This window comes from Symphodus melops, assembly GCF_947650265.1.
Source record: "Symphodus melops genome assembly, chromosome: 1".
Lineage (NCBI taxonomy): Eukaryota > Metazoa > Chordata > Actinopteri > Labriformes > Labridae > Symphodus > Symphodus melops.
The window spans coordinates 56,370,295-56,396,945 of NC_136691.1; the positions used below are offsets into that span (position 1 = coordinate 56,370,295).

The 26,651-nt window shown below is 50.1% G+C and overlaps 3 protein-coding genes across 5 annotated transcripts; all 3 read right to left on the reverse strand.

Moving 5' to 3' along the window:
* Nucleotides 1–8,082: 8,082 nt before the first annotated feature.
* LOC306832933 (P2X purinoceptor 4-like) lies at nucleotides 8,083–15,219 on the reverse strand. Of its 2 annotated transcripts, XM_079357954.1 has the most exons (13): nucleotides 14,899–15,217; nucleotides 14,100–14,247; nucleotides 13,953–14,024; nucleotides 13,782–13,854; nucleotides 13,071–13,167; nucleotides 12,746–12,826; nucleotides 11,991–12,126; nucleotides 11,249–11,385; nucleotides 10,091–10,181; nucleotides 9,752–9,817; nucleotides 9,217–9,321; nucleotides 8,842–8,949; nucleotides 8,083–8,674 (listed from the first exon to the last, which is right to left on the reverse strand). In XM_079357954.1, exons 1-13 carry the CDS (start codon nucleotides 15,012–15,014, stop codon nucleotides 8,180–8,182), a joined length of 1,725 nt encoding a protein of 574 aa, XP_079214080.1. In that variant the 5' UTR covers nucleotides 15,015–15,217; the 3' UTR covers nucleotides 8,083–8,179. The 2 variants fall into 2 exon arrangements, with proteins under 2 accessions (XP_079214080.1, XP_079214081.1); XM_079357955.1 differs by lacking the exon at nucleotides 9,752–9,817 and having other exon boundaries at nucleotides 14,899–15,219.
* A 1,587-nt stretch (nucleotides 15,220–16,806) lies between these two features.
* Nucleotides 16,807–20,700, reverse strand: gstt1a (glutathione S-transferase theta 1a). The gene is made up of 5 exons (XM_079348522.1): nucleotides 20,207–20,700; nucleotides 18,035–18,122; nucleotides 17,791–17,941; nucleotides 17,455–17,631; nucleotides 16,807–17,216 (listed from the first exon to the last, which is right to left on the reverse strand). The coding sequence occupies exons 1-5, from the start codon at nucleotides 20,310–20,312 to the stop codon at nucleotides 17,016–17,018; spliced, it is 723 nt and encodes a 240-aa protein (XP_079204648.1). The 5' UTR covers nucleotides 20,313–20,700; the 3' UTR covers nucleotides 16,807–17,015.
* Nucleotides 20,701–21,372: 672 nt separating this feature from the next.
* On the reverse strand, nucleotides 21,373–26,170 carry LOC306826931 (uncharacterized protein). 2 transcript variants are annotated; one of them, XM_079348501.1, is made up of 8 exons: nucleotides 25,943–26,170; nucleotides 25,140–25,411; nucleotides 24,865–25,018; nucleotides 24,549–24,795; nucleotides 22,637–22,737; nucleotides 22,297–22,465; nucleotides 21,876–22,012; nucleotides 21,373–21,567 (listed from the first exon to the last, which is right to left on the reverse strand). In XM_079348501.1, exons 1-8 carry the CDS (start codon nucleotides 26,023–26,025, stop codon nucleotides 21,393–21,395), a joined length of 1,338 nt encoding a protein of 445 aa, XP_079204627.1. In that variant the 5' UTR covers nucleotides 26,026–26,170; the 3' UTR covers nucleotides 21,373–21,392. The 2 variants fall into 2 exon arrangements, with proteins under 2 accessions (XP_079204627.1, XP_079204628.1); XM_079348502.1 differs by having other exon boundaries at nucleotides 21,841–22,012; nucleotides 25,943–26,169.
* Between the last annotated feature and the right edge of the window lie 481 nt (nucleotides 26,171–26,651).

Below are 26,651 nucleotides of genomic sequence, written 5' to 3' on the forward strand. Positions count from 1 at the left end.
CACACACTGGCAGGCTTCCCCCACGTATGAAGGGAACCTGTGCAAATGCACCGACACGGCCATACACACACGTGTTCAGAGGCACAGCGGGGGACGTTCATACATTATGTGTACACACACACACACACACACACACACACACACACACACACACACACACACACACACACACACACACTAGTAGAACATGAGAATGTCTGCAGCTTCAGACAGAAAGACGATAAAAGATGAACGACAGGAGAGGAAAAAAGAAGGTGATTTTTCTGTTCTGTCATCTTTATATTCAACACACACACACACACACACACACACACACACACACACACACACACACACACACAGCTCACTTGCTGCTTGTTAACATGCACATGCAGAAGCCACCTGCAGTGCCTGTCAGGGTGCAGCGAGACACTCGGAGACGTCCTGCAGAAGACGGAGCTGAATGATCCCGAGTCAATCACCTCATGAACACTGAGTGTCTTTTTTTCCTCAATATTTAAAGATATTAATAAATCGTCTGTGTCCTTGGTCTCTGTGGATAACGAGCCTCGGATGAGTGAATGTATGAATTATTAGAGAGAGGTGAACAGATTTAAAGTGTTGAAGAGAGAAAAAGAAAAACTCAAAGTGGAATCAGCTGACCTGAAAAACAGGGAGACTTAAAACCCAAATCTTCAGAATGATCGTTTGTCCCCGGAGCTCCTTTCATCAAACAAAGCTTTAAATTCTGTATCAGCGTTTCAATCTGCTGATTCCCCACATGGAACCCGAGCAGCAGCTCCGAGGGGTCCGGAGGGTCTCCTCGCAGGCCTCTCTCTCCGTGGAACAGAGACGCTCTTCAGACTCGTCCGGCCTCGAGCTGCGGATAAAGATCGTCAGCCGGCGTGTGGGCCGTCTTTGTTCACGCCTCCGTTCGGTCGGAGGTCCCACATCTGTCTCTGTGCGAGGAGACAACACGCGTGTGGAGGACGGCTTGTGACGCCTGCGAGGTGAACGTCTGATTCTGAAACACGCCTCGGAGCGGAGAGCCGTCTGAAAGGGCTTTTTGGTGGGAAGTCACAGGACGTCAAAGGTTTAAAATAATCCCGTTTAAAAACAGCTGATTGAGGTGTTTGGTCCCCCGAAGCGAAGCTGGAACTGTTTATATATATCTGCTCTCTCATGACGCCGGGGACACGCCGTGCTCTCTTTAACCCCCCCGGGACAATAAAGTTACTGATCAGCGTGGTCACATCTGTGCTCGTCTCTCTGACCTGGTCAGATAACCCTTCGACATCGATGCAGAGCGTGCACGCTCGCCTGACGAGTTCCACCGCTCTCAAGCGACGACGTGAAGAACGCTGCACGCTAGCTGTGGAAGCTAGCCGGATAGACGCCGAGTACACTGCCCCCTGCTGGACGGGAGTACAAACACAAGCGTGCAGAACGATGCTAGAAGTGTGAACGCAGCCCAGCGAGGAGGGGCGAGCGAGCGTGGTTACCTCAGCAGCACGAGCCTGAAAAAGAAACCATGATGAAGTCACTTCCTGTTTCGTCTCACGTTCGTCCTTTTAATGGCGTGATGGTTGTTCTGCCGCCTTAAACAGTCTGAAGTCTTCGTGTGATCGTTCAGAGCTCTGATGGAGAAACAGTCGATTCCCATTGGACACCGTCAACGACCAATCAGCTTCATTAATAATCCAAACACTCATTCATCTTTCATGTTTCCATAAATCCGCTCTTTGCCTCGTCGTCTACCGGCTCTTACTTTAAACCAGAACGCCGCAGTAACCAGAGAGATTAAATTAACCTCAGATGGGGGGGGGGGACAATTAGCTTTTTACAGCCCGAGTGTGTTCTGCAAAAACACTCGCTGTCGACCGACGCACAAAGAGAGGGCGCTACGAGAGGAAGCAGGCCATTAGTGAACCACTCCACGGACGAGCCGCGTCGCGTTTATCTGTTTGTGAAATCTCTCACTGGATCTGTTTCCAGGATCTCTCTGACCTTTCCTCTCAGTGCGGAGGGAACGAAAACCACCCGAGTAAAAACGATGACAGAAACCTTTACTGAGTCCTTTAACTTCTTAAAGAGCAGCGAAAAACGAAGCTGAAGATTAAAATCCTGCAGTACCTGGAGTGTCCACTAGAGGCTGGCTGCAGTTCCTGCAGTGTCCACTAGAGGCTGGCTGCAGTACCTGGAGTGTCCACTAGAGGCTGGCTGCAGTACCTGGAGTGTCCACTAGAGGCTGGCTGCAGTTCCTGGAGTGTCCACTAGAGGCTGGCTGCAGTTCCTGAAGTGTCCACTAGAGGCTGGCTGCAGCAGCACAGGAAGTCACATACACACCCATTCAAACAGCCTGTTTTTACAGCAGACATGAACATGTTTACAGTCTGTTCACTTCCGTATGGCGCTGCTGTGTGTTGCTGGCCGCCTGCTGCTGCTGCCCCTACAATGTTTGATGTTTCTGTTGTTTCTAACCCTCGGCTACTACTCAGATAGAGTCTCTGCTGGTGTATGATCGCCAGTCTCTTTTGGATCTTCGACATAATATCGGAGATTTAGGTGCATTTGAGCATAGTGGACAGAGAACTGTGCCCCCGCTACTGGCGGGGATCCCGACTCACCTGTACCGGGCCTTGGCTCCACCTGCTCGGCGGAAGCGTTCCCGTCGCCGCGGCAAACGCGGCGGCCGGCTGGTGAAGCTGAAAGTCCGGCTGGCACGATCTTCATCCATTTCCCGGACAGGACGTGGATTAATCGATCATTTCGTTGTGCCCCGTCGTTTCCTGGATCCCATTGACGCCTGCCTTGTACCTGTCGCTGGCTCGTTTGAGGGACTCCGGCCCCGCCGCCCGTGCCCTCCCCGGCTCTCTAGGCGCGGTGTGAACCCCCGGCTCCTGAAGACGCTGCCACGGGCTCCCCGATCCGCCGAATCTAAGTCCCCGGCTCCCGCCAGGTTTGGCCTGGTGAACGCCAGATCACTGGTGAACAAAACTTTTATCCTGAAGGATTTCTTTAACTCGAATGGTCTGGATTTCCTCTGTGTGACAGAGACTTGGATCGGTGCCGGTGAGTGCAGCCCTCTGATCGAACTTCTCCCTCCCGGCTGTTCTTATTTTAACTCCCCGCGGTCGTCGGGTCGTGGTGGAGGAACGGCGACTGTGTATAAAAATGACTTTAAATGTAAACAGCGCACTGTTTCATCCTCATCTTCCAGCTTTGAAGCACATTTATTCGAGGTGGGTCGTTCCGATCCGGTGCTGTGTGCCGTCATCTACCGACCGCCCAAATACAATAAAGACTTTTTAAGCGACTTCTCCGATCTTCTGGCTGAAATTATGCCGAAGTATGACCATGTCCTCCTTGTGGGGGATTTTAATATTCACGTGTGCTGTCCTGATAAACCGTTGGTGAAGGACTTTTTAAGCCTTATTGACTCTTTTAATTTGGAGCAGTGCGTGTCTGGTCCCACACACGATCATGGACACACGTTAGACCTCCTTCTCTGTCATGGCTTGCCTGTGTCAAACGTGGAAATCTGTGACAATGTGTTCTCCGATCATTTGCCTGTATTGTTTGAAGCTGCTTTCTCCTGTACTACAGTTAAATCTGGCGCTCCTGCTCGCAGCCGTCGGATTTTTAACCCTGTCACTGCCGGTCAGTTCTCTGCTGCCTTCAACCACCTCTGTGTCCCCTCTTCCTTGACATCTGCAGACACGGATGAGCTCAGTTCTTGGTTTCACTCCTCCTGCCGAACCATACTGGACTCTGTGGCTCCATTAAAAACTGTGCAGCCCAAAGCTAAACCTGAGCCGTGGTTCAATGTGAGAACTTGCGCAGCTAGACAGGAGTGCCGCAAAGCTGAACGCAGGTGGAGGAAGGACAGGCTGCAGGTTTCTCACCAAATCCTAAAGGACTGCTGGCACTTCTACCAGAGCACTGTTAAAGAGGCCAGAAGAGAGCACCTGTCTAACATTATTGAGTCAAATTCTCACAACCCACGTGTGTTATTTAAAACCATTGAATCCGTTCTTGATCCCCCTCAGCCTGTGTGCACAGAGGAAACCCCAGAAATGTGCAATAACTTCCTTTATTTTTTCATTGATAAGGTTGCTACTGCAAGGGCTCTCATTGCTCCTCCTGCATCTGACCCCTCTGATCCTGTTCCTTGCTCTGCTGTGTTCGCGTTGTTTGAGCCTGTGTCTCTGAAGGCTTTAGAGGATGTGGTTGGCCAGATTAAGCCATCAGGCTCTCCCTGTGACACTGTCCCGCCTCACTTTTTTAAAGAGGTTTTCCCTAGTATAGGGCAGTCGGTTCTGACCATTATTAACAGCAGTCTGTCTTCTGGTGTTGTCCCCCAAAGTTTTAAACACGCTGTGGTGCAGCCCCTGCTTAAGAAACCTGGCCTTGATCGTAGTGTTTTAGCCAATTACAGACCTATCTCAAAGCTGCCTTTTATTTCCAAAATCCTGGAGAAAGTTGTCCATGCTCAGCTGAAGTCCTTCCTGGATGAGCATGATGTCCTGGAGGTCTTTCAGTCTGGTTTTAAAACACGACATAGCACGGAGTCAGCTTTATTAAAAGTGTTCAATGACATCCTCTTGGCGAATGATTCCGGAGACTATGTGATCCTTGTCCTGCTGGATCTAACTGCAGCATTTGATACTGTGGACCACAAGATCTTAGTGTCCAGGTTGCAGCACCTAGTGGGCGTTTGTGGTAGCGCCCTGGACTGGTTTAAATCTTATCTTGCAGAAAGAACAATGTGCGTAAGCCTTGGTGCTTCTGAGTCCCGCTCTGCTCCGCTGTCATATGGGGTCCCACAGGGTTCAATTCTAGGACCCCTGCTTTTCTCTTTGTATCTGCTTCCCCTGGGTTCCATCCTGAGAAAGCATGGTATCTGTTTTCACTGTTATGCTGACGATAGTCAGATTTATGTGCCACTGAAAAAGAAAGATGCCTTTTGTCTGGATCCACTTCTGTCATGTCTTGAAGACATCAAGTCCTGGATGTCGTTGAACTTTTTAAAATTTAACGACAACAAAACTGAAGTGATGGTGTTTGGCCCGAGTGGCTCTGTTAAAACCCCCACTGTTGACTTGGGCCCTTTGGCACACTTTTTGAAGCCGACGGTCTCAAACCTGGGTTTTAAAATGGACAACGATTTTAAATTGGATCGGCAAATTGGTGCAGCTGTGAAGTCCAGCTTCTTTCACTTAAGGCGGCTGGCAAAGGTGAAGCCTTTTATTTCACAAAAGAACTTTGAAACAGTAATCCATGCCTTCGTCACATCTCGGCTGGATTACTGCAACGCACTGTACTTCGGAGTCAGCCAGTCCTCCCTCGCTCGGCTCCAGTTAGTCCAGAATGCTGCTGCTCGCCTCCTAACCGGAGCACGAAAGAGGGAGCACATTACCCCAATTCTGGCCTCCCTCCACTGGCTGCCTGTGCATTTTAGAGTTCATTTTAAGATTCTTTTATTTGTTTTTAAATCTTTAAATGGCCTCGCCCCACCTTACCTGTCTGAGCTGCTCCATCCCTACGCTCCTGCCCGGTGCCTCAGGTCAGCTGACCAGCTGCTCCTGGAGGTACCGAGGTGTAAGCGGAAGCTCAGAGGGGATAGGGCTTTTTCTTTTGCCGGTCCCAAACTCTGGAACGACCTCCCTCTCCATATAAGACACGCCCCCTCACTGTCCATTTTTAAAACTCATCTTAAAACACATTTTTATTCTTTGGCTTTTAACCCAGCATGAGACTCTGTTCTTGTTTTAGTGTTTTATTGTTTTTATTGTTTTTATTGTTTTAACCCTGTTAGTGTTTTACTTATGTTTTATGTTTGTGCTCATGTATGTACAGCACTTTGTCACAGCCATGGCTGTTTAAAAGCGCTTTATAAATAAAGTTGAGTTGAGAGTTGAGCTTCAAAAAACCAAATAGGTGTGATTAGCTCACGTCTCCATCCACACACACTGTATATGTGTGTGTGTGTGTGTGTGTGTGTGTGTGTGTGTGTGTGTGTGTGTGTGTGTGTGTGTGTGTGTGTGTGTGTGTGTTACCTGACATGTTCAGACTCTCCTGATAACATCCAAGGTGTCACGTCGAGTTAACGGAGGAGTTACGTGGACGATCAGTCATCGGACATTCTTCTTCTTGTTTCCGTTGGAACACATTCAGTCCGTCTGAACGTCTCCCAGCTTCTCTCCCACCGATAAATAAACCTTGAGCCGAATCCTCCCGGAGCCGCTGAGCTTTCATATAATGCTGTTTGTGTCACTTTCAGGGAGGAAAAGATTGGATTAGTGTCCCCTGGAGGACGCGTGGACAGAAACAGCCGGTGTGTTTCCATGGACTTTAAGATGAACGGCACATTTGATTGGATACAAGGGGAGAACGTTAAACACAAGAGGTTTACAGTGATTTAATCTTTCTATAATCGAGTTTGATCGGGGACAGGTCTTACTGAAGTGAAAGAAGGATTTGATTTGTCCACTGCAGCTGCAGCCTTAAAGAGAAATATGCTTGTCGAGGTGGAGACGGTTAGCTTAGCATAAAGCGCACAATCAAACCCCTGAAGGAGCTCCATAAACGCAGCAGAGCTACCAGAAGCAGCCCCCATCACGCCGCTCCTATCAAAACGTCTCCTCATTACCCGAACGCTCTCCTCTGGCGCCCCCCGGTGGTGGAACAAACTCCCAAACTCCATTTGATCTGCAGTCTCTTTGCAGCAGTCTGCAGGTTCACGCTGTCAGTGTAAAGAACCAGAAACACACAACGGGAGGAGATCTTTATTTTTAGCTCGACTCGGTAAACAAACCAACACGTCGTCAAAGACGGGGAGCGGCGAGTTGATGCTCGTCAGTGAATCAGGACGTCAGGAGAAACCTCAGAGCGCCATTTATACAAAACAACCTTCAGAGTCTGGAGAGAGAGGACAGACGAGTCCACCTGAAGAACGGCCTGCAGAGCACACGGCTCTGTAACCACCTGTGTTAACTCAGGTCAAAGGTCAACATTTCAGTCACTGACGACGATGCCTCGTTGATCCCCCTTCTTCCTCCTCTGTCTTCCCGAGCGACATCTTGTCTAATAGAAACGGGGCGTGTGGGTTCAAACGGGGCATGTGGGTTCAAACGGGGCGTGTGGGTTCAAACGGGGCGTCTGGGTCCAAACGGGGCGTCTGGGTTCAAACGGGGCGTGTGGGTTCAAACGGGGCATGTGGGTTCAAACGGGGCGTCTGGGTCCAAACGGGGCGTGTGGGTTCAAACGGGGCGTCTGGGTCCAAACGGGGCGTCTGGGTTCAAACGGGGCGTGTGGGTTCAAACGGGGCGTCTGGGTTCAAACGGGGCGTGTGGGTTCAAACGGGGCGTCTCGGTTCAAACGGGGCGTCTGGGTTCAAACGGGGCGTGTGGGTTCAAACGGGGCGTCTGGGTTCAAACGGAGCGTGTGGGTCCAAACGGGGCGTCTGGGTTCAAACGGGGCGTGTGGGTTCAAACGGGGCGTCTGGGTCCCAACGGGGCGTCTGGGTCCAAACGGGGCGTCTGGGTTCAAACGGGGCGTCTGGGTTCAAACGGGGCGTCTGGGTTCAAACGGAGCGTGTGGGTTCAAACGGGGCGTGTGGGTTCAAACGGAGCGCCTGGGTCCAAACGGGGCGTGTGGGTTCAAACGGGGCGTCTGGGTTCAAACGGGGCGTGTGGGTTCAAACGGGGCGCCTGGGTTCAAACGGGGCGCCTGGGTTCAAACGGGGCGTCTGGGTTCAAACGGGGCGTCTGGGTTCAAACGGGGCGTGTGGGTTCAAACGGGGCGTCTGGGTCCAAACGGGGCGTCTGGGTCCAAACGGGGCGTGTGGGTCCAAACGGGGCGTCTGGGTTCAAACGGGGCGTGTGGGTTCAAACGGGGCGTGTGGGTTCAAACGGGGCGCCGTGCTGCCTGCGGGTATTTGGGATGATTAAATGATCTCTGACGTCTCGTGCTGTTCGGATGTTCGTGTTTTTGGTTCAGAAACGTTTAACTCGTCTCGCCGTGTCAGAGAAACAGTGACTCAGCGCTAACGTGGCGTTCACGCTGCCATGACGAGGCAAAAACAAGCAGCTGACAAACATGTGAACATTCAGAGATTTATTGAGTCAGCAGCTTCATGATGTTATTTGCATATTTCTTGTTAAAGCTGTTAGTGTGTTAGTCCGTGTAAACGCTCCTCTCACAGCTCTCCGTTCGTGCACGCCTGCAGAGACGCCGTCCTCGCCGGTCTGAAGCCGCTGTACTGTCTGTCCGGACTCGGGTACGACTCCCTGATCCTCCACACGCAGCAGCGGGGGATCGCAGGGTGGGTGTCTGCAGGCGGGACCCCGAACCTCCAGCTGATGTACTGCCTGTAGGCGCAATGACGCAGGGCGCCAGTCTGAGCCGGATCAGGGGGCGGAGTCAGCGGGTCCCCGTACAGAAGAATGGCCTCCAGAAGGGGGCGGTGCAGCACCAGCTTCTCAAACAGCGGAGACGAAGTGATGCAGGCGCCGTCGCCCGTCCTGCAGCACAGCTCCTCGTGAGGCAGCGAGGAGGGCGGGCAGCGCTCACACTTACACCAGGAGAGCCGTCGGGGCCCCGGGTTCATGTCGGGTTTGTTTTCCAGAGGAGGCGGAGCTTCCAGATCCGCCTGCAGCAGAGGGAGGACGGCCCTCAGGTGTCCCGTGTCCTCCTGTCAGGACGAGAAGGAAGTACGGACAAATTAACCAGGAAGTGAGGAAACATCACAAACATGGCAGCGAGCGTGAACAGTCGGGTCGGTTTATGCAGCTTCTCTTGGAACAGCCTCAAGTGGACACTCTGGGAACTGCAGTCAGTGAAGGGTTAAGTTGGGTTTACCTTTCGCGGCTGGACCGTGGTGGGTTTGAGGTCTTGTAAACTTTTCTTCTGAGATCTCTTCACCAGTCGAATGTTGTTCTCATCGACGTAGGAGACGCAGACGACGCACTGCAACACACAGACGGCGAGGTCATGACGACGACACACAGGAAGAGAAGCAACAGTCCTGCTGTCATTGGGCGAGAGCCGGGGTTCACGCCAGCCAATCACAGAGCGGACATACAGACAGTTCAGAGTCAGCAGCTAACCAGCATGTGTTGGAGAGAAGCCACGCCATGCACGGGGAGAACATGCAGACTCCACACAGAGAGGGGGATTCAAACCAGCAACCTCCTCACTGTGAGGGGACGGAGAGAACACACACACAATCCTCACCTTGTGCGTGTCCTTCACAGACTCCACCTTCTTCTCCGAGTAGTTTTGTCCGACGTCTGCAGAATAGCAGCTCGTTCCGATCAGCCAGTCGATCAACATGGTCGTCTGAAGACACACGATAACACGTTTAAACATCAGCACGCCACGACCCGCATGTCCACGCAGAGACTGTTAAAGACGGAGGAGACTGAGACTGAAAGACAAATATCTCCTGAACCTTCTTTGTTGTTTTTGTTTCTCTCGTTAAATCGAGGAGGCGTGTCCTCGTGAAGGTTTCTCACCATCAGAGACTCTAGACTGCAGTACCCATTTTAAACACTAGGGGGCCAGAGCTACATGCCGCTCCTTTAAAATCACTTGAAACTACAAAAATCCTCCAACAGCAGATCTTGTTCACACGCCGTGTTGTATGACCGTCTGAACTCTCGCTGATTGGTCCGTCCAGGCTCCTCCTCCCACACGGAGCCGTGGCGGCGTTCAGCACTGATACGGGATCAGCGCACACTTCATGTGTGTGTCGCGGTCGTTGTCTCACCAGAGCGTAGTACGACAGCGTGGATCCGATGTAGACGATGAGATGGATGAAGCTGAACTTTCCCGCCTGCAGAACAAATCGATATTTAACCCACAGAGGACTTTTATGATCACATGACACGTTTCCTGAGGGACGTCGCCGATCTGTCTGTTAGCTGAGCCGTTAAGCTAGTTCTTGGCGTAACTATGCTAACAACTCTGATGAGTCGTGCTTGATTACTAGCTTACAAATGATCCGCGCAGGCTTTCATTTTTAGCTCCGCCCACCAGAAACTGAAGAAGCCTTTTGGAGGCGGAGCATTAACCGTGACCTGATCTCACAGAATAAAAGCCGACCCACCTGCCCAAACACCATGACATCAAACCGGATCCCAAACGCTTTGTAGAGCGTGCGCTCCTCCACGCCGTTCACCGTGTTGTACTTTGCATACCTGAGCAGAAGACACGAAAGAGTGAGCAGCTTCATCCCGACACGCGACCTGATCAAACATCTCCGACAAAGATCAGCATTTATTTACAATCTGTTTTAATTCAGCTTTAATGTGTCTGTAGCTTTAAGGCGTCTGTTGTTTTTAATGTGTCTGTTGTTTTTAATGCGTCTGTTGTTTTTAATGTGTCTGTTGCTTTAATGCGTCTGTTGTTTTAATGCGTCTGTTGTTTTAATGTGTCTGTTGTTTTAATGCTTCTGTTGTTTTTAATGTGTCTGTTGTTTTTAATGTGTCTGTTGTTTTTAATGTGTCTGTTGTTTTTAATGTGTCTGTTGTTTTAATGTGTCTGTTGTTTTTAATGCGTCTGTAGTTTTAATGTGTCTGTTGTTTTTAATGCGTCTGTAGTTTTAATGTGTCTGTAGTTTTATTGTGTCTGTTGTTTTAATGTGTCTGTTGTTTTTAATGTGTCTGTTGTTTTTAATGCGTCTGTAGTTTTAATGTGTCTGTAGTTTTATTGTGTCTGTTGTTTTAATGTGTCTGTTGTTTTAATGCGTCTGTAGTTTTATTGTGTCTGTTGCTTTAATGCGTCTGTAGTTTTAATGTGTCTGTAGTTTTAATGTGTCTGTTGTTTTAATGTGTCTGTTGTTTTTAATGTGTCTGTTGTTTTAATGTGTCTGTTGTTTTTAATGTGTCTGTTGTTTTTAATGTGTCTGTTGTTTTTAATGTGTCTGTTGTTTTTAATGTGTCTGTTGTTTTTAATGTGTCTGTTGTTTTTAATGTGTCTGTTGTTTTTAATGTGTCTGTTGTTTTAATGTGTCTGTTGTTTTTAATGTGTCTGTTGTTTTAATGTGTCTGTTGCTTTAATGTGTCTGTTGTTTTAAGGCGTCTGTAGCTTTAAGGCGTCTGTAGCTTTAAGGCGTCTGTTGCTTTAACGTGTTTGTAGCTTTAAGGCGTCTGTAGCTTTAAGGCGTCTGTTGTTTTAACGTGTCTGTAGCTTTAAGGCATCTGTAGCTTTAAGGCGTCTGTAGCTTTAAGGCGTCTGTCACTGTGAAGCGTTTGAAGCGACTCGCCTGAAGTTCAGCCCGGGGTAAAGCGTCTTGTTGCTCTCCTTCTCGTCCAGACGTCTGAAGGAGTATCGGGGGAGGCAGCGGTGCATCAGACGGTCCAGATTACAGTCCCACTCTATCATGATGCCAATAACGCCCCCCTGTGGTGAGCACATGCACTCACAGTGTCTTCATACACAAACAAGACGGGACAGATTCTGATCAATGTGACTCAATACAGAGTACAGTGTGAGAGCACGGTGGAGATTCACGCACCTGCACGCTGCTGCCCCCTACTGTCCGAGAGCTGACCTCACTCCTAAACTCACTCCTGTGTCTGGAAAATAAATCACTCTGACTCTGACCTGAAGACCAACACACAAATCCTCTTTTCTTTTTATACAGACTAAAAGCTGAGGTTCCTTTTTCGATGAAAACAGCTTTCTGTACAAACACTTCCTGTTGTTGTTGTTTCAGTTCGGCTTTATTGGATCTCTTCCTGTCGACTCAACCAAACACTGAACCAGCTCTTATTTTCAGCCTTCTGAAGGAAACGTGAAGATGCACCTGAGGATGTGACGCCTTTATCAAGGTCAAGGTTATTCTCAGCATCTTCTAATGTTCTCTATAAATACATCAACTAATCACGACTACATAACAAATCAATAAAGATGCACAAACCCCCCCCAAATAAAAAACAGCCTCTGTGGGAGAAATCTAAGTTTTCTAAACCATCTTGAGCCTGACGCCTCGTGCGTCTCCTCACCTCCACCGACATCTCCGAGAACTTCTCCCCGGCGTCTCTGACCACGTCTCCCAGTCTGAAGATGGGACACAGCGAGTCGCTCGTCCGGTCGCAGCTCCTCAGGTAGGCGTCGTTCATGTTCGGGAGGATGTTCCTCCTGAGAACCAAGGAATCAAACATTCACAGAGTGTCTGTCCCTCTGAGCGTGTCAGGAGCGATTCAGCAGAATCTGAACCTTTTCATGCTTCCTCTGTTATTATTCCATGAAGAAGGATGAAACTAGAAACACCTGCTGAATGTTCAGAAACATAAAGACAGATTATGATTCAACATGACGGGAGGGAGAAGAGAACCACGAGGCAGAGTCCAAAGTGCTCGATCACACGGACACGCTCCTTTATTTGGCACCAGGCTGTAAACACATTTATTCATGCTGTAGTCATGCGTGTTCCTGGAGCCGGACTCACACGGACACTCTGCAGGACTTTACACCTAATGTGCTTCAGTTTTCAAGAGGGAAGTTAGCGGCTCGGTGTTTAGCGCGACACAGTAGGAAAACGATGGTTTTGCAGAAGGTGCATTTCTAGGGAAACAACATTCAGAGCTGTTCACTGACTCTTAAATGATGACGTCTGTTTTTGCCAAAAGAAAAAAAAAGCAAACACTTCAATATTTGGGATTTTCTCAAACAGAGCAGCTGCACAACATGACTTAGAAAAACAAAGTTCCTCCCGTGTGACGCCGGCCGCTCACAGCTGTCCTTCTCAAACGCTCACCGGATGAACTTGAAGGCAGGAAACCTGACGTTGTTCTTGATGAGCACGGTGAAGTTCTCGGCTGCAGCCAGCAGAGCGGGTCTGTGTCAGAGACAGGAAACACTCGGAATAAATCACTGATTCAAACAGACTCAACAGCTGTGGATCCTGTGGGGGAAAAACTGTTGATTTTGGCGCCACCCGGTGGACAGAAATGTTGCTGGTTCGAGTCCAGGTGCAGACCAAAGATCTGGAAATTGGTCTGGAAGCTGGAGCGACGGTAGGTGTGTGTGTGTGTGTGTGTGTGTGTGTGTGTGTCTGTGTGTGTGTGTGTGTGTGATGTTACCTGGGAGGCTTGGTCTTTGTCTCGACTGGACACCACGCAGAAACCTCACAGGTTTTCTTCAGAGTGTCAAACTTCACACACGATCCTGTGTGGATCCCTGCAGAGGGGAGACGAGCGTTTTTAAACTCATATAATCCGAACATCGTGAGGTCGGCCTTAAAGGAGGCGCCGCCCGAAACTGAAACACGTTCACGATACATTCCTCTTCATGGTGCAGAAACAGGTGACGGCTGAACACATGTTTGAATAACTCTGGATCGTATCTGTCTTTCACACGAGGTCAAATAAGCCAAACATGGAGGAGACCTGGACCCTGATCCAGCTCCTGGGACCCTGATCCAGCTCCTGGGACCCTGATCCAGCTCCTGGGACCCTGATCCAGCTCCTAGGACCCTGATCCAGCTACAGGGACTCTGATCCAGCTCCTGGGACCCTGATCCAGCTCCTGGGACCCTGATCCAGCTCCTTGGACCCTGATCCAGCTCCTGGGACCCTGATCCAGCTCCTAGGACCCTGATCCAGCTACAGGGACCCTGATCCAGCTCCAGGGACCCTGATCCTGTTTACAGGTATAGTCTCACCTTCAGGTCTATCTTCTACAGGTGTTCTGTATCTGCTTGTTGTTGTGTTTCTGAAGACGATCCAATAAGAAGAAAGAATGGAGTGTGTGATGGAGACTGTAGTTACCTGTGTGAGCAGGTGTTAAATTACCGTGACTGAGTTTGTCCCAGGCTCCTTTCTCACAGTCTTTATCAGAGCGACACGACCGGCCTTTAAGAGGAACCTGAGACAACAACAACAGTCACTGAGAGGACAGAGGACAGAGGACAGAGGACACAGACTCAACTTCATATCAGGACACATATTAAAAACATGGCGCACCTCTGGACATCTTCCTTGCTTCTGATTCTTCGTCACGATGACGTTCGTCGCCACAAAAAATGAGTTTTTGCCCTGAAATTAAAAATAAAAATATTTTTACATTCTCTTCTCTGACTGAGGACGTTTAAAGACACCCTGAGGACCGACCTGCGAGTGTCCACTGTAGTCCACCACGTCCCACACCTGGTCCCCGAGCCCGGGCAGGTGAGCCAGAGCCACGCCCTTCACCTTGGTGGTGACGGAGCTCACGAGCTGCTCGAACTGCTGATAGTTCCTGTTCCAGAGCATCATGACGCTGCGGAGGGACAACACAGAGGGACAGGGACACGGAGGGACAGGGACACAGGGACACGGTGTGAACGACCGAGAGGTCACAGCATCCCGTTAACGGTTTGATACATTTCAAAAAGTCCCGTTAACGGGATGCTGTCACCGTTAACAAGACTTTTTAAATGTTACATTAAACCGTTAACGGGACTTTTTAAATGTAATACAAACCGTTAACGGGACTTTTTAAATGTTATATCAAACCGTTAACGGGACTTAAACCGTAAACGGGACTTTTTAAATGTATCAAACCGTTAACGGGACTTTTTAAATGTTACATCAAACCGTTAACGGGACTTAAACCGTAAACGGGACTTTTTAAATGTAATACAAACCGTTAACGGGACTTTTTAAATGTAATACAAACCGTTAACGGGACTTTTTAAATGTTATATCAAACCGTTAACGGGACTTAAACCGTAAACGGGACTTTTTAAATGTATCAAACCGTTAACGGGACTTTTTAAATGTATCAAACCGTTAACGGGACTTTTTAAATGTTACATCAAACCGTTAACCTTTATCTTTCCGTATTTCACCGTTAACGGGATTTTTCTTTTTACGTCATATCAAACCGTTTACGGCACCATCGTTACCCCCTCCGCCTGCAGAACCGGACCTGATGAGCAGCAGGATGAATCCGTTCAGGCTCCACTTGAGTGAGCCGAGCCGGACGCTCTGGATCCGGACCAGCTTGTTGGTGTCGTACTGACACAGAAACCGGCAGCACGACATGATCCCGGTACCGGAGCTGCAGCCGGTTCTACTGCTGTTCTGCTCGTTTTTAATGATGCGTTCAAGTTCCTGTGAGAGCTCAGGAGGAATCTGTGACTCATGTCTTCTTCTCCTTCTTCTTCCTGTGTGCCCGGTCACATGTCCTCCTCCTCCTCACTGCTGCAGCTGCTCCCTAAACCACCAGCTGCACAAATCACACACACACACACACACACACACACACACACACACACACACACACACACACACACACACACACACACACAGACACACACACCATTTTCTCATGTTCTAGTCTTTATTTCACAACGTGCTTCTCCAAAGTCTCATTTCCAGACTAAATATCCGAGTCAACGTTTAGTGCAGAAAACAATGATCACACAGTTTGTCCAGCAGAGGGCGCTCTAACGTCCTGTTAGCACTGTCTGCAGCACGTGAAGCCGAGCGTGGCGTGCACGAGCGTGCATCACGTGTGGGAGTGAAGAACGTTTGTGTCGTCACAAACCCGAGCAAGACTTCTCTTTAAAAACATTCAGGTGGAAAAACAGCTCCATGTTTGTGTCCCGACTCGAAGAGCGGGAACGCTCCGATGACCGAAGCTTGACGCCAAGTTGGTTTCAAATGTGAGATTTAGAGACGCCTTTAAAGTCGGAAGGACACATCGCAGAGCAACATGACGATGAATTCTTTTTTATTTTCAGTGTTTAAAAGACACAAAGAGATCAAGGACAAGGTGAAGTACGCTTGTAGCGAAAGGCGTCCACTAGAGGGCAGCGTTGTTTCACCTGCGCTCACCTGGAGCGACTGTCAGATTCATCCCGAGCTTCCTGTCCGAGCGTCTCTGAGATAAAGAGGTTTTTGTTCTCTGCGGGACAAAGACGATCTGTGAGGACAAACAAAGACGTGTGTGTGTGTGTGTGTGTGTGTGTGTGTGGAGCTGGAACGAGAACATTTACAGTCTTATGAGTTTTTGTGGATTCATTTGAATATTCCCACAGCGGCGGGAGGAGAAAGAGGGCGGAGTCAGGGTGCAGAAATCACATCCGCTAACGTCGTCTGAAACAAGACTCCACGTCCATTGAGTTACTGCTAGTTAACGTGAGCTCGAGCTTCCTGCAGCACGCTGCAGCGGCCGTGTGTGAGGTGACCGTGAAGCTCGAGCTCACGTTAACTAGCAGTAAATGACTTCTGACTTCTCAAAGCACTTTGACACGCTGATGGCAGAGCCGACGCTGTGCGTCACGACCACGTGCGTCACGACTGCGAATCACAAGTCCACTTCGATTCCTCAGGTCAAGACTCGATTCAGAGTTTAAAACAAATCATGGATTCAAGGTTTTATTAGTGCTTCAGGATTTCTTGTTGCTCTATTTCACGTTCAACTGATAAAAATAGCAGGAAGTGAATGATAAGCCCCGCCCCCAAAAAATAAAATCAATGAATAGAATTATTAACAGATTTTAAATCTTAGAAGAGAAGAATCTAGATTATTTTTACTACTTAACATTCACACGCTGCAGATGAAACAGCGGGAACAACTTGGGGTTAAGTCTGTTATCCCAGGACACGAGCTGGGAATCGAACCCTCAACCTTCCAGTTGAGAGACAACCAGCAGCAGAAATGAAAGTTGGGCTCCTTCCAGCAGCCAATCAGAACGGCTCAGCAGCCAATCAGAACGGCTCAGCAGCAGATAATGAGGCTGTGTTGTTGGGAGCACGTAACGTTAGCTCGAACGTTAGCTTTAGCATTTTTAAATATGGACTTCAGCACATCAAAGGAAAAACATCAAGAGTTGGTTAAAAAGCACTTTTTAATCTTTTCATGAATTTATGAGTTCAGATTTATTTTGCGTTGAATCGTCGACTTGCTGCAGATTTCATGTTTCATTAAGAATCAGATATAAAAAAATTAAAGCTGCACGTTTTGACTTCTTGAAGCTGCTCAGATTCGTCTCCGGCGTGCGTCCTCACGCGCGCGGCGTCCTCACGCGCGCGGCGTCCTCAGCTGAAAAACTTGCGGAACTTGGGTTTGAGCATCTCCAGCTGGCTGTTGTTCTTCATCTTCTGCTGGATCGACTCCACCTTCATGATCAGGTCGTGCGCCTCGTCGAACAGCGTCTCCCCGAACTCCTTCTTCACGCGCTCCCTCCACGCCGTCAGCTTCGGCCGGCTCGCAAACACATCCACGCCGGCTCCGACGGGCTGAAGAGAAACACAAGCACACGCCATCAGAGCAGGAACGCACCGCTCGTTCTTTAGCGTGAGAGCGTGACGAACACGGCGCACGCCGCTTGTTGTTAAAAACAATAAAAGTAAAAGTCACGGTCTAAATAATGTGGCGGGCCACTTCCTGTCTGAGAGCAGAAACGTTCCCAAAGGGGCGGAGTTTAGTTTGAGGAAGCTTTAGCGCCCGTGTGTGAAACGGTTTGAGTATTTTTACCTGCATGATCTCGACGATCGCCACCAGATCAGCCAGAGAGATTTTGTCGCCGAGGATGAACGCTTTGTTCTGCAGGAATTTCTCCTCCAGCACTTTGAGCGACTGGTTCAAATCCTCCATGGCGGCGTCCATCTTGTCCTTGGGGACCTCGGCGTCCATGATGATGGGGAACAGGACCTGCTCGCAGAGACGCCACACATGTACATCCTGCTTTTTTAAAACTCGCTAGGCTGGCGTGCACGTCTCGTTTGTCTGACGTCGTGGTCAGCACGCCGCTCGGCCCGCTCAACATTAAAAACGTTAATGAAGCGGGTTGAGGACGCAGACTGGACGTACCTGCAGCAGGAAGACCTTGGACCCGTGAGCTCGCAGGTTCATGTGCTGCCAGGACAGGTACTCGTTAACTCGAGCTCGCTGCTGCAGGTCGGCCGGGAACCAATGATCGGCCACCGAGTGCTTCTGCGCCAGGTACTTGAGGATGGCGGTGCTGCAGGAAACAGAGCGACATGGAAACCAGGCTGAACCTTGTACGTGTCACAACCAATCAAATGAAAGCGTTCTGAGCAGACGGCGTTTGTACCTCTCGGTCAGAACGAAGCCTCCGTCCTTCATGACGGGAACCTTCCTCACGAAGCTGATCTTCCCGAAGTCCTCGCTGAACTGCTGACCTGAAAAACAACACAAGCGGCTGTCACCACCACGAGAAACAGGCTGCCGTGTCGTCTCCGCCTGTTGCCATGGAAACGATAAATAACGGCCACACAGAAAGGAAAAAAAAAGCTGAGTTTACATTTGTTAACTCTCCCCTTCCTTCCTCCCTCCCTTCCTCCCTTCCTTCCTCCCTCCCTCCCTTCCTTCCTCCCTTCCTCCCTCCCTTCCTTCCCTTCCTTCCTCCCTCCCTCCCTCCCTCCCTTCCTTCCTTCCCTCCTCCCTTCCTTCCTCCCTCCCTTCCTCCCTCCCTTCCTTCCTTCCTCCCTTCCTCCCTCCCTTCCTTCCTTCCTCCCTCCCTTCCTTCCTCCCTCCCTTCCTCCCTCCCTTCCTTCCTTCCTCCCTCCCTTCCTTCCTCCCTCCCTTCCTCCCTTCCTTCCTCCCTCCCTCCCTTCCTTCCTCCCTTCCTCCCTTCCTTCCTCCCTTCCTCCCTCCCTTCCTTCCCTTCCTTCCTCCCTCCCTCCCTCCCTTCCTTCCTTCCTCCCTCCCTTCCTCCCTTCCTTCCTCCCTTCCTCCCTCCCTCCCTTCCTCCCTCCCTCCCTTCCTTCCTCCCTCCCTCCCTTCCTCCCTCCCTTCCTTCCTCCCTTCCTCCCTCCCTTCCTTCCCTTCCTTCCTCCCTCCCTCCCTCCCTCCCTTCCTTCCTTCCTCCCTTCCTCCCTCCCTCCCTTCCTTCCTCCCTCCCTCCCTTCCTCCCTCCCTTCCTTCCTCCCTTCCTCCCTTCCCTCCTCCCTTCCTTCCTCCCTCCCTTCCTCCCTTCCTCCCTTCCTTCCTCCCTCCCTTCCTCCCTTCCTTCCTCCCTTCCTCCCTCCCTCCCTTCCTCCCTCCCTCCCTTCCTTCCTTCCTCCCTCCCTTCCTCCCTCCCTTCCTTCCTCCCTTCCTCCCTCCCTCCCTTCCTCCCTCCCTCCCTTCCTTCCTTCCTCCCTTCCTCCCTCCCTCCCTTCCTCCCTCCCTCCCTTCCTTCCTTCCTTCCTCTCTGTTAAACTCCATCACCTCGGGGTCGTCTGGACCCTTTGACCTGTGACCTCACACCTTGTTTTAATCTGGTCGTCTACGAGTTAACGGGCCTCCGCCTCCCTGGACGAGGAGTGTGTCAGGTCAGTGGGTGAAATGTGAAAACTGATAACACACACACACACACACACACACACACACACACACACACACACACACACACTGATTAGGTAACTTCTGTCTGAGCCTGAAGGACGTTCAACCCCGACTCTGCTGCCAAATGTGTCCAAAGAGCCGAGGAGGAGGAGCCACAGCAGAAGGTTTCACACCGTCAGCTCGTGCATCCGTCCGAGGAGCCGAAGAGACGTCGACATGATGTCAGAACTGTTCTGATAAGGTTCATGATCTCATGCAGAGGAGTGAGAGGCTGTGAGAGTGACCTTCGTCCCTGTATCTTTACCAGAGGAGGAGGAGGAGGAGGGATGTCTACGCCTGGGCGAGAGCTCGACTCTGGGCTCCAGAGATGTTTTGTTATTTGAAGGGTGAAAGCAGAAAGTACAGCTGCACAATGAAACACAAAGTCTGCAATAAACTTCACAACAGTCTGAATTCATCGGCAGCAACAAGAGACGAGTTTGAAGCATCTTCATCGTGTCTCCTCTCCTACAGTTAAACGCTGAGTAAATGTCTCAGAGACGCTGGTGTCTCTCTCATGGATTGGTTTGCAGATAAACTCTTATCCTGTCATATCTGAGTCCAGCTGTTAACCTCATCAGTTCTGTGCAGTAAAACACACGACAGTCAGTGTGAGAAGACATCAGGAGGACAAAGACAGAAGTGCACTTTGACCGCACAAGACAAACAGTCTGGACCTCCTTGTTGTTTGTCTCAACTTCCCGTTCTGACGCGTTCACGGCCCAAACGCACGCGCTTCTGAGTGATTCCCAGCGGGTGATGTTGTAATGGTTAACACACAGTGTCCACTTGCCTCTGTGCTGTGCATTGTGCCCGAAGTGTTCGGAGAAACACTTCTGGAGAAATGTGCAAAAACAAACTCTGCGTGTGTGTGTGTGTGTGTGTGTGTGTGTCTCACCTGCAGACAGGTCAACGAGCTTGAACTCAAAAGGGATTCCGATCGCTCTGGCGAACATGAAGACAGATCTGCATGGCTGAGAGTGCAGGTCGAGGTAAAGCTCCATGGTGTGTGTGTGTGCGTGAGTGTGTGTATGAGTGTGTGTCTTCTTCTTCAGTTGTTCCCTCGGTGTGTTCTCCGTCCGCTCGTACTGAGCCTGTTATCCTCGCCCGGAGCTCCTCCTCTCCTCCTCTCCTTAAACAGACACGACAGTTCAAAGCTCACACTGACTGAGGTTCACAGTGTTCAGCAGTCTGACCTTTGACCTCAGCCTGGTTCAACATTTTGTAAACACAGCAGATTTTTTTGTGTGTTAATCTTCTGTGTGTGTGTGTGTGTGTGTGTGATTCACTTCTTTATAAGGAGTTAACAGAGCAGACATCAGTGAAGAGACATTCAGTCATCACGCACATTATGAACATTAACCCTTTCATGGTGTCAGAAAGAATTTAACTACAACTCTGCATCAAAGGAAATATTTTCTCCTCTTAGTTTCACTTTATTTTGGACTTAATATCTGACCCTGCTTTTATTTAAAGGAGCAGTATGTAGCTCCGCCCCCTAGTGTTTAAAATGAGTACTGCAGTCTAAACTCTAATCATCACAGAGAGCTGTCTGGCTCCGCCCCCTCCTCTCACACAGGTCAGCATGTAGAGACACTGTAGCTTCAGTGTTTAGCCAGCTCAGCATGTGGTGGACACTGTAGCTTCAGTGTTTAGCCAGCTCTGCATGTGGTGGACACTGTAGCTTCAGTGTTTAGCCAGCTCTGCATGTGGTGGACACTGTAGCTTCAGTGTTTAGCCAGCTCTGCATGTAGAGACACTGTAGCTTCAGTGTTTAGCCAGCTCTGCATGTGGTGGACACTGTAGCTTCAGTGTTTAGCCAGCTCTGCATGGGTCTGTAAAGCTTTCTGCGTTCTAACCTCTCTCCATGTTTCATCTCCAACATTGATCCTAGTTTGAGCAGCTTTCTGCTGCTGGAGCTTATTAGAAACATGCAGAGGCTTTTTAGCTCGGGTACAATCACTTCTATCTGAAGCAGGTCCACTGCCCGCTCACTCAATAAAATCACTAAATTAATAAGTCACTTTAACACAATCCTTTAAATCCTCCACATGAGAGAGCCGAGCAGACGCAGGAAGAAACTTTTATTTTTGAAAGGCTGCAGTGTGAGAACTGTTCTCTGGATTCGGTTCATCGGTCTGCAGAGGTGGATCCTGGATCCTGACCAGCCCCCGAGGACGAGGAGGACGAGGAGGACGAGGAGGACGAGGAGGAGCAGACAGATTTCCACAGCTGGAAGTCTTCCGACTGCTGAGTTTCCTGAGGGAGAAACAAAAGAGAACAGATTGAACAGAGAAAGTGAAAAACCTCCTGAGAGCTTCAGGGTGTCAACGCAGACACGACATCCACACGGCTTTCAAACTAAATGTTCATTTACAACTTCTTTCTGTCAGATCAATAAAAATAAAGAACGTCTCCACCTAAAGAAACCTCATCTTTGCCTCGCTCTCTCTGACAGATGTTACAGGTTTGGTGGAGGGGCGGCGGCTGAGTTCAGCTCAGGCTCTGGAGGAAACAGCTGCATTATCTCACGTTATGTAAGAGAAGGAGGAGAGGGAGTCCAGTACCCGGCTGGTCTGAGGTCAGCGCTGCGTGGTTTAGGAGACCTGTGCAGGGTGGAGCGCGTCCCCAGGGGGGCGGAGCTCTCCAGGATGTCCAGCAGCCTCTCCATCTTCCATGGAGTGCACGACGACTTCTCCGAGTCCTGCAGAGAAGGAAACACGTGAGTGGCTCCTGGAGCTGATGTGTTTCAGACGAGAGGCGTCCTCGTCTGAACCAGCGAGGAGCCACACCCCCTCTTTGTCTCCGGGGACATCTTTAAAGCACTTCAGCTCCGTGTCTTTAAACGCACACAATGTTAATCCCACCGATCGCGGGGAATCATGGGAGTGATTCACCCACCACTCCCGATGAAAACAAACTTCTTGTTAAACGGCGTCATGACGACTGGCTGACACCGACCTGAAGCTGAAACAAAGAGAGACGGACCTGACTCTGCGTTTTGAGCTTCAGGATGTGTCGGAGGATGACGGCGGCCTCCTGCTTCACGCCGTCCAGCTGCCTCGTCCTGCCGCTCTGCGTCTGCAGCTCGGCCTCCAGCTGACCCAGCTGGGCCGCTCTCTGACCGTTCTCCTCCAACAAGGCGTCCAGGGTTTCTCTGAAAACACAGACCACACGACATCGCTGAGCTAGCTCAGTGTGTGAGGGGGTATAGCTCAGCGGTAGAGCATTTGACTGCAGATCAAGAGGTCTCCGGTTCGAGTCCGGATGCCCCCTGAGCCACATTTATACTGCCATTACAGATGAGGTCATGAAAAGCCTGAGATACCTGAGTTCCTCCATGGAGGCGAGCTGGTGCATGAAGTCGACGTGCACGTGTTGTAACTCCACCTCCAGCTGCAGGCACTTCCTCCTCAGTAGCTCCGCCTCCTGAAGAAAAGAAACACACGATGAATGTTACAGGCGATCGGGAGGACGGGCCGCGTCGTGTCCTCTGAGCTCAGGGTGCCGCTCAGGAACAGAAGGCGTCACATGGGAGGAAAATGTCATCGCAATTTATTTATTTATTTATTTATTTTTTGTGAGTGTGGCTGGTTGTCTGTCTCTATGTCAGCCCTGTGATTGGCCGGTGACCAGTTTAAGGTGTAACCCCGCCTCTCGCCCAGTCAGAGCTGGAATCTGAGATAACGGATGGATGTCCTGAATCTGTGTGTGTTATTACCCAGAGAGAGCACCAGAGGGCGTCAGCGAGCCGACTCCACCTGCCCTGCTGTTTGTGTCTCTCCTCAGGATGGATGAAGATCTTCAGCTCTGATACAGACTGATGGTTGTTTTTCACATGATCCAAAATAAGAAGTAAAAACTGCTTCAAGTCAACGTCCTGATCCCGGGGGGGGGGGGGTATAGGTCAGTGTGTAGGGGGGGTATAGGTCAGTGTGTAGGGGGGGTATAGGTCAGTGTGTAGGGGGGGTATAGGTCAGTGTGTAGGGGGGGTATAGGTCAGTGTGTAGGGGGGTATAGCTCAGTGTGTAGGGGGGGTATAGGTCAGTGTGTAGGGGGGGTATAGGTCAGTGTGTAGGGGGGGTATAGCTCAGTGTGTAGGGGGGGTATAGGTCAGTGTGTAGGGGGGGTATAGCTCAGTGTGTAGGGGGGGTATAGCTCAGTGTGTAGGGGGGGTATAGGTCAGTGTGTAGGGGGGTATAGGTCAGTGTGTAGGGGGGTATAGGTCAGTGTGTAGGGGGGTATAGCTCTGTGTAGGGGGGGGGGTATAGCTGTGTGTGTAGGGGGGGTATAGCTGTGTGTGTAGGGGGGTATAGCACAGTATGGGGGGGTATAGCTCAGTGTGTAGGGGGGTATAGTTCAGTGTGTAGGGGGGGTATAGGTCAGTGTGTAGGGGGGGTATAGGTCAGTGTGTAGGGGGGTATAGCTCAGTGTGTAGGGGGGTATAGTTCAGTGTGTAGGGGGGTATAGGTCAGTGTGTAGGGGGGGTATAGCTCAGTGTGTAGGGGGGGTATAGTTCAGTGTGTAGGGGGGTATAGGTCAGTGTGTAGGGGGGGTATAGCTCAGTGTGTAGGGGGGGTATAGCTCAGTGTGTAGGGGGGTATAGCTCAGTGTGTAGGGGGGGTATAGCTCAGTGTGTAGGGGGGTATAGTTCAGTGTGTAGGGGGGGTATAGGTCAGTGTAGGGGGGGTATAGTTCAGTGTGTAGGGGGGGTATAGGTCAGTGTAGGGGGGGTATAGTTCAGTGTGTAGGGGGGGTATAGCTCAGTGGTAGAGCATTTGACTGCAGATCAAGAGGTCTCCGGTTCGAGTCCGGATGCCCCCTGTCTGTGACCTTTCCACTCTGTCAGTTTAACGTCGTCGTCTCGGGAGCTCGGACGCTGTGTTTGTGTTTTCATGCAAACTGAGCGGAGAGATAAATCTGAAAGCTTCATGTGGTGTAAATCCAGCGAGGCTCCTCGCTCTCGCTCAGAGGAAGTCGTCATGGAAGCGTTCTTATCAGTGTCACATGTTCGTTTTCTCACCGTGCAGCAAAACGACACAGAAGCAGCTCGCTGTGGATGTGTTGGAGCGTGCTCTGTGTGCACACACACGCCCCCCCTCTCTCTCTGTGTGTGGGGGTATAGCTCAGTGGTAGAGCATTTGACTGCAGATCAAGAGGTCTCCGGTTCAAGTCCGGATGCCCCCTCAGGGATCAGGCCACATCTTTTGATCAGACGTGATGAACAGTCGTTCTCTTACCGTCTTCCAGTCGAGGCCTTTCGGGATGATGTCGTCCACATGTCTCTGAATCTGGTCTTTCTCGTCACTCATTGAGCGCGCTCTGTCCCGTAGGACGTCGCCCGTCTCCCGCAGGCTCTCTCTGTCCCTCACCAGGTGCTGCTGCTCCTCCACCCACGCGCTCATCTGATCCCGCTCCTTCTTCAGGATCCTGGCCGTCTTCGTCTTGATTCTGAGATCAGTGGCGTACTGCGTGTCCTCAACGAAGCTGCGGGTCAGAGGACGGTGAACACGAGTCACACATTCGACCTGCGGAGGTTTGGACGGCGCTCCTTACCGCCGTTTCCTGAACTCGCTGTCGTCCTTCAGCTTGTCGACGGCAGCGTCGTGCTCTGCTCGCTGACGGATCAGCTGCTCCTTCAGAGACTCCAGGCGAGCCCAGGTCTGATCCAGCTGCACCAGCTGCTCCTCCTGCTCCTCTATCTCTGCAGCTGAGGAGGCAAGGAGAGGGAACAAGGAGGTGAGAGGAGCTGTGGACATTGATGCTTAACAACAGATGTCTTAAATCGTGAAATATCTGTTACCGACAAAACGTGTGCATGGAGGCCTCACCCTGCTCCGTGGTCTCAGCGTGCAGTTTGGCGATGCCTTGCTCTAACTCCTGCACGTTGTGGCTGTGCTGCAGCTCCAGCAGCTTCCTGTCCCGACGTGCAGCCCGCCGCTCGGCCTCCAGCCGCTCGCCCAGCTCGTCCACCTTCTTCTCTTTGGCAACCACGAAGCGTTTCAGGAACTCCATGGCGTCCCTCTTGTCTTTCTCGATGGCGTTGAGCTGGCAGACGAGATCCTGTTCCTCCTTCTCCAGCTCGTCGTGTTTCAGCTGGTAGCTGCAGGATGAGGAGAGACGGTTCTGTTTTATCACTTTTCAAAACTACGTCTTTCCAAATGATGCTACTTAAAATAAAAAGCAAAAACATGGAAAGATCACGAACGTTGACGTGCAATTTAGAGACAGTGCAGCACTTTGTCTGTAATTCACTCACACACACACACACACACACACACACACACACACAGACGCAGGAGCGAGGAAAGATAAGATAATCCTTCATTGATTCCCACTGAGATATTCAAGTTTCAAATTTAAAGCCTGGTGGTTAGTGTGGGACCATCATGAACTCCAGGCGGGCGATCAGGGTTCAAATCCGGCCTTCATTAACTGTCATTCCCAAATATTTTTCTCTGTCCTGTCTCTAAATGAACGCATAAGACCCCCCCCCCCACACACACACACACACACACAGCCTCTTTAAACGCAATGATATAGTATATGACAGATAATATAAAATGTGTAATATATAATGTATGTATATATATATTTGTAATATATACACAGTATATGTAAGGTTAGCTCTTACCTCTCCAGCTGCTCCTCCAAATATCGAATTTGCGTCAAACATAGCTCCTTTTCTGTGACGTCAGAGGTCACGTTATTCTCCATAGTTTTCTTTTTCTCGTCTCGTCTGTAATTCTTGACTAGAAGCTGCTAAACTTTACTTTTTTTTAAAAGATTTGTTTTAATAACGGAAGTTGTACAAAACTCCTGCGACCTGTGGAGACGGCCGTTGGGGGGTATCACGCGTTGCTAGGTAACGATGCCTTCACGGACTCCTCGGAAAGTTCCGGATCTGAAAGCTAACCTTGTCTAAACAGTAACCATAAACGAAACATAAAGGGTTAAGAGCTTCACACACACTCTCATAATAATAATCAACATAAAACATCGAGGATTTATTAGGATAAAAAAGACAAACGGAAGAGTTTAACTCGGCTCTTTCCGAGTTTTTCTCTCGACGAATATTCATTTTTCGTTATTACAAACTAGACCATAATAAGTAAGTAAGTAAATGTTATTTATATAGCACTTTTATATAGCAGGCAGAAGCCACAAAGTGCTTCATAGACAAAGTCTCACACGCAATATACAGGTGAAGACAGAGATCATAGCAGTCTTTAAAGAGGCTCATTAAAAGTCTGGACAAATAAAAACGTCTTCACTTCACTCTTGAAAGAGTCAACTGAATCAACTGAGAGCAAAGATGGCGGAAGTTCATTCCAGAGGCTCGG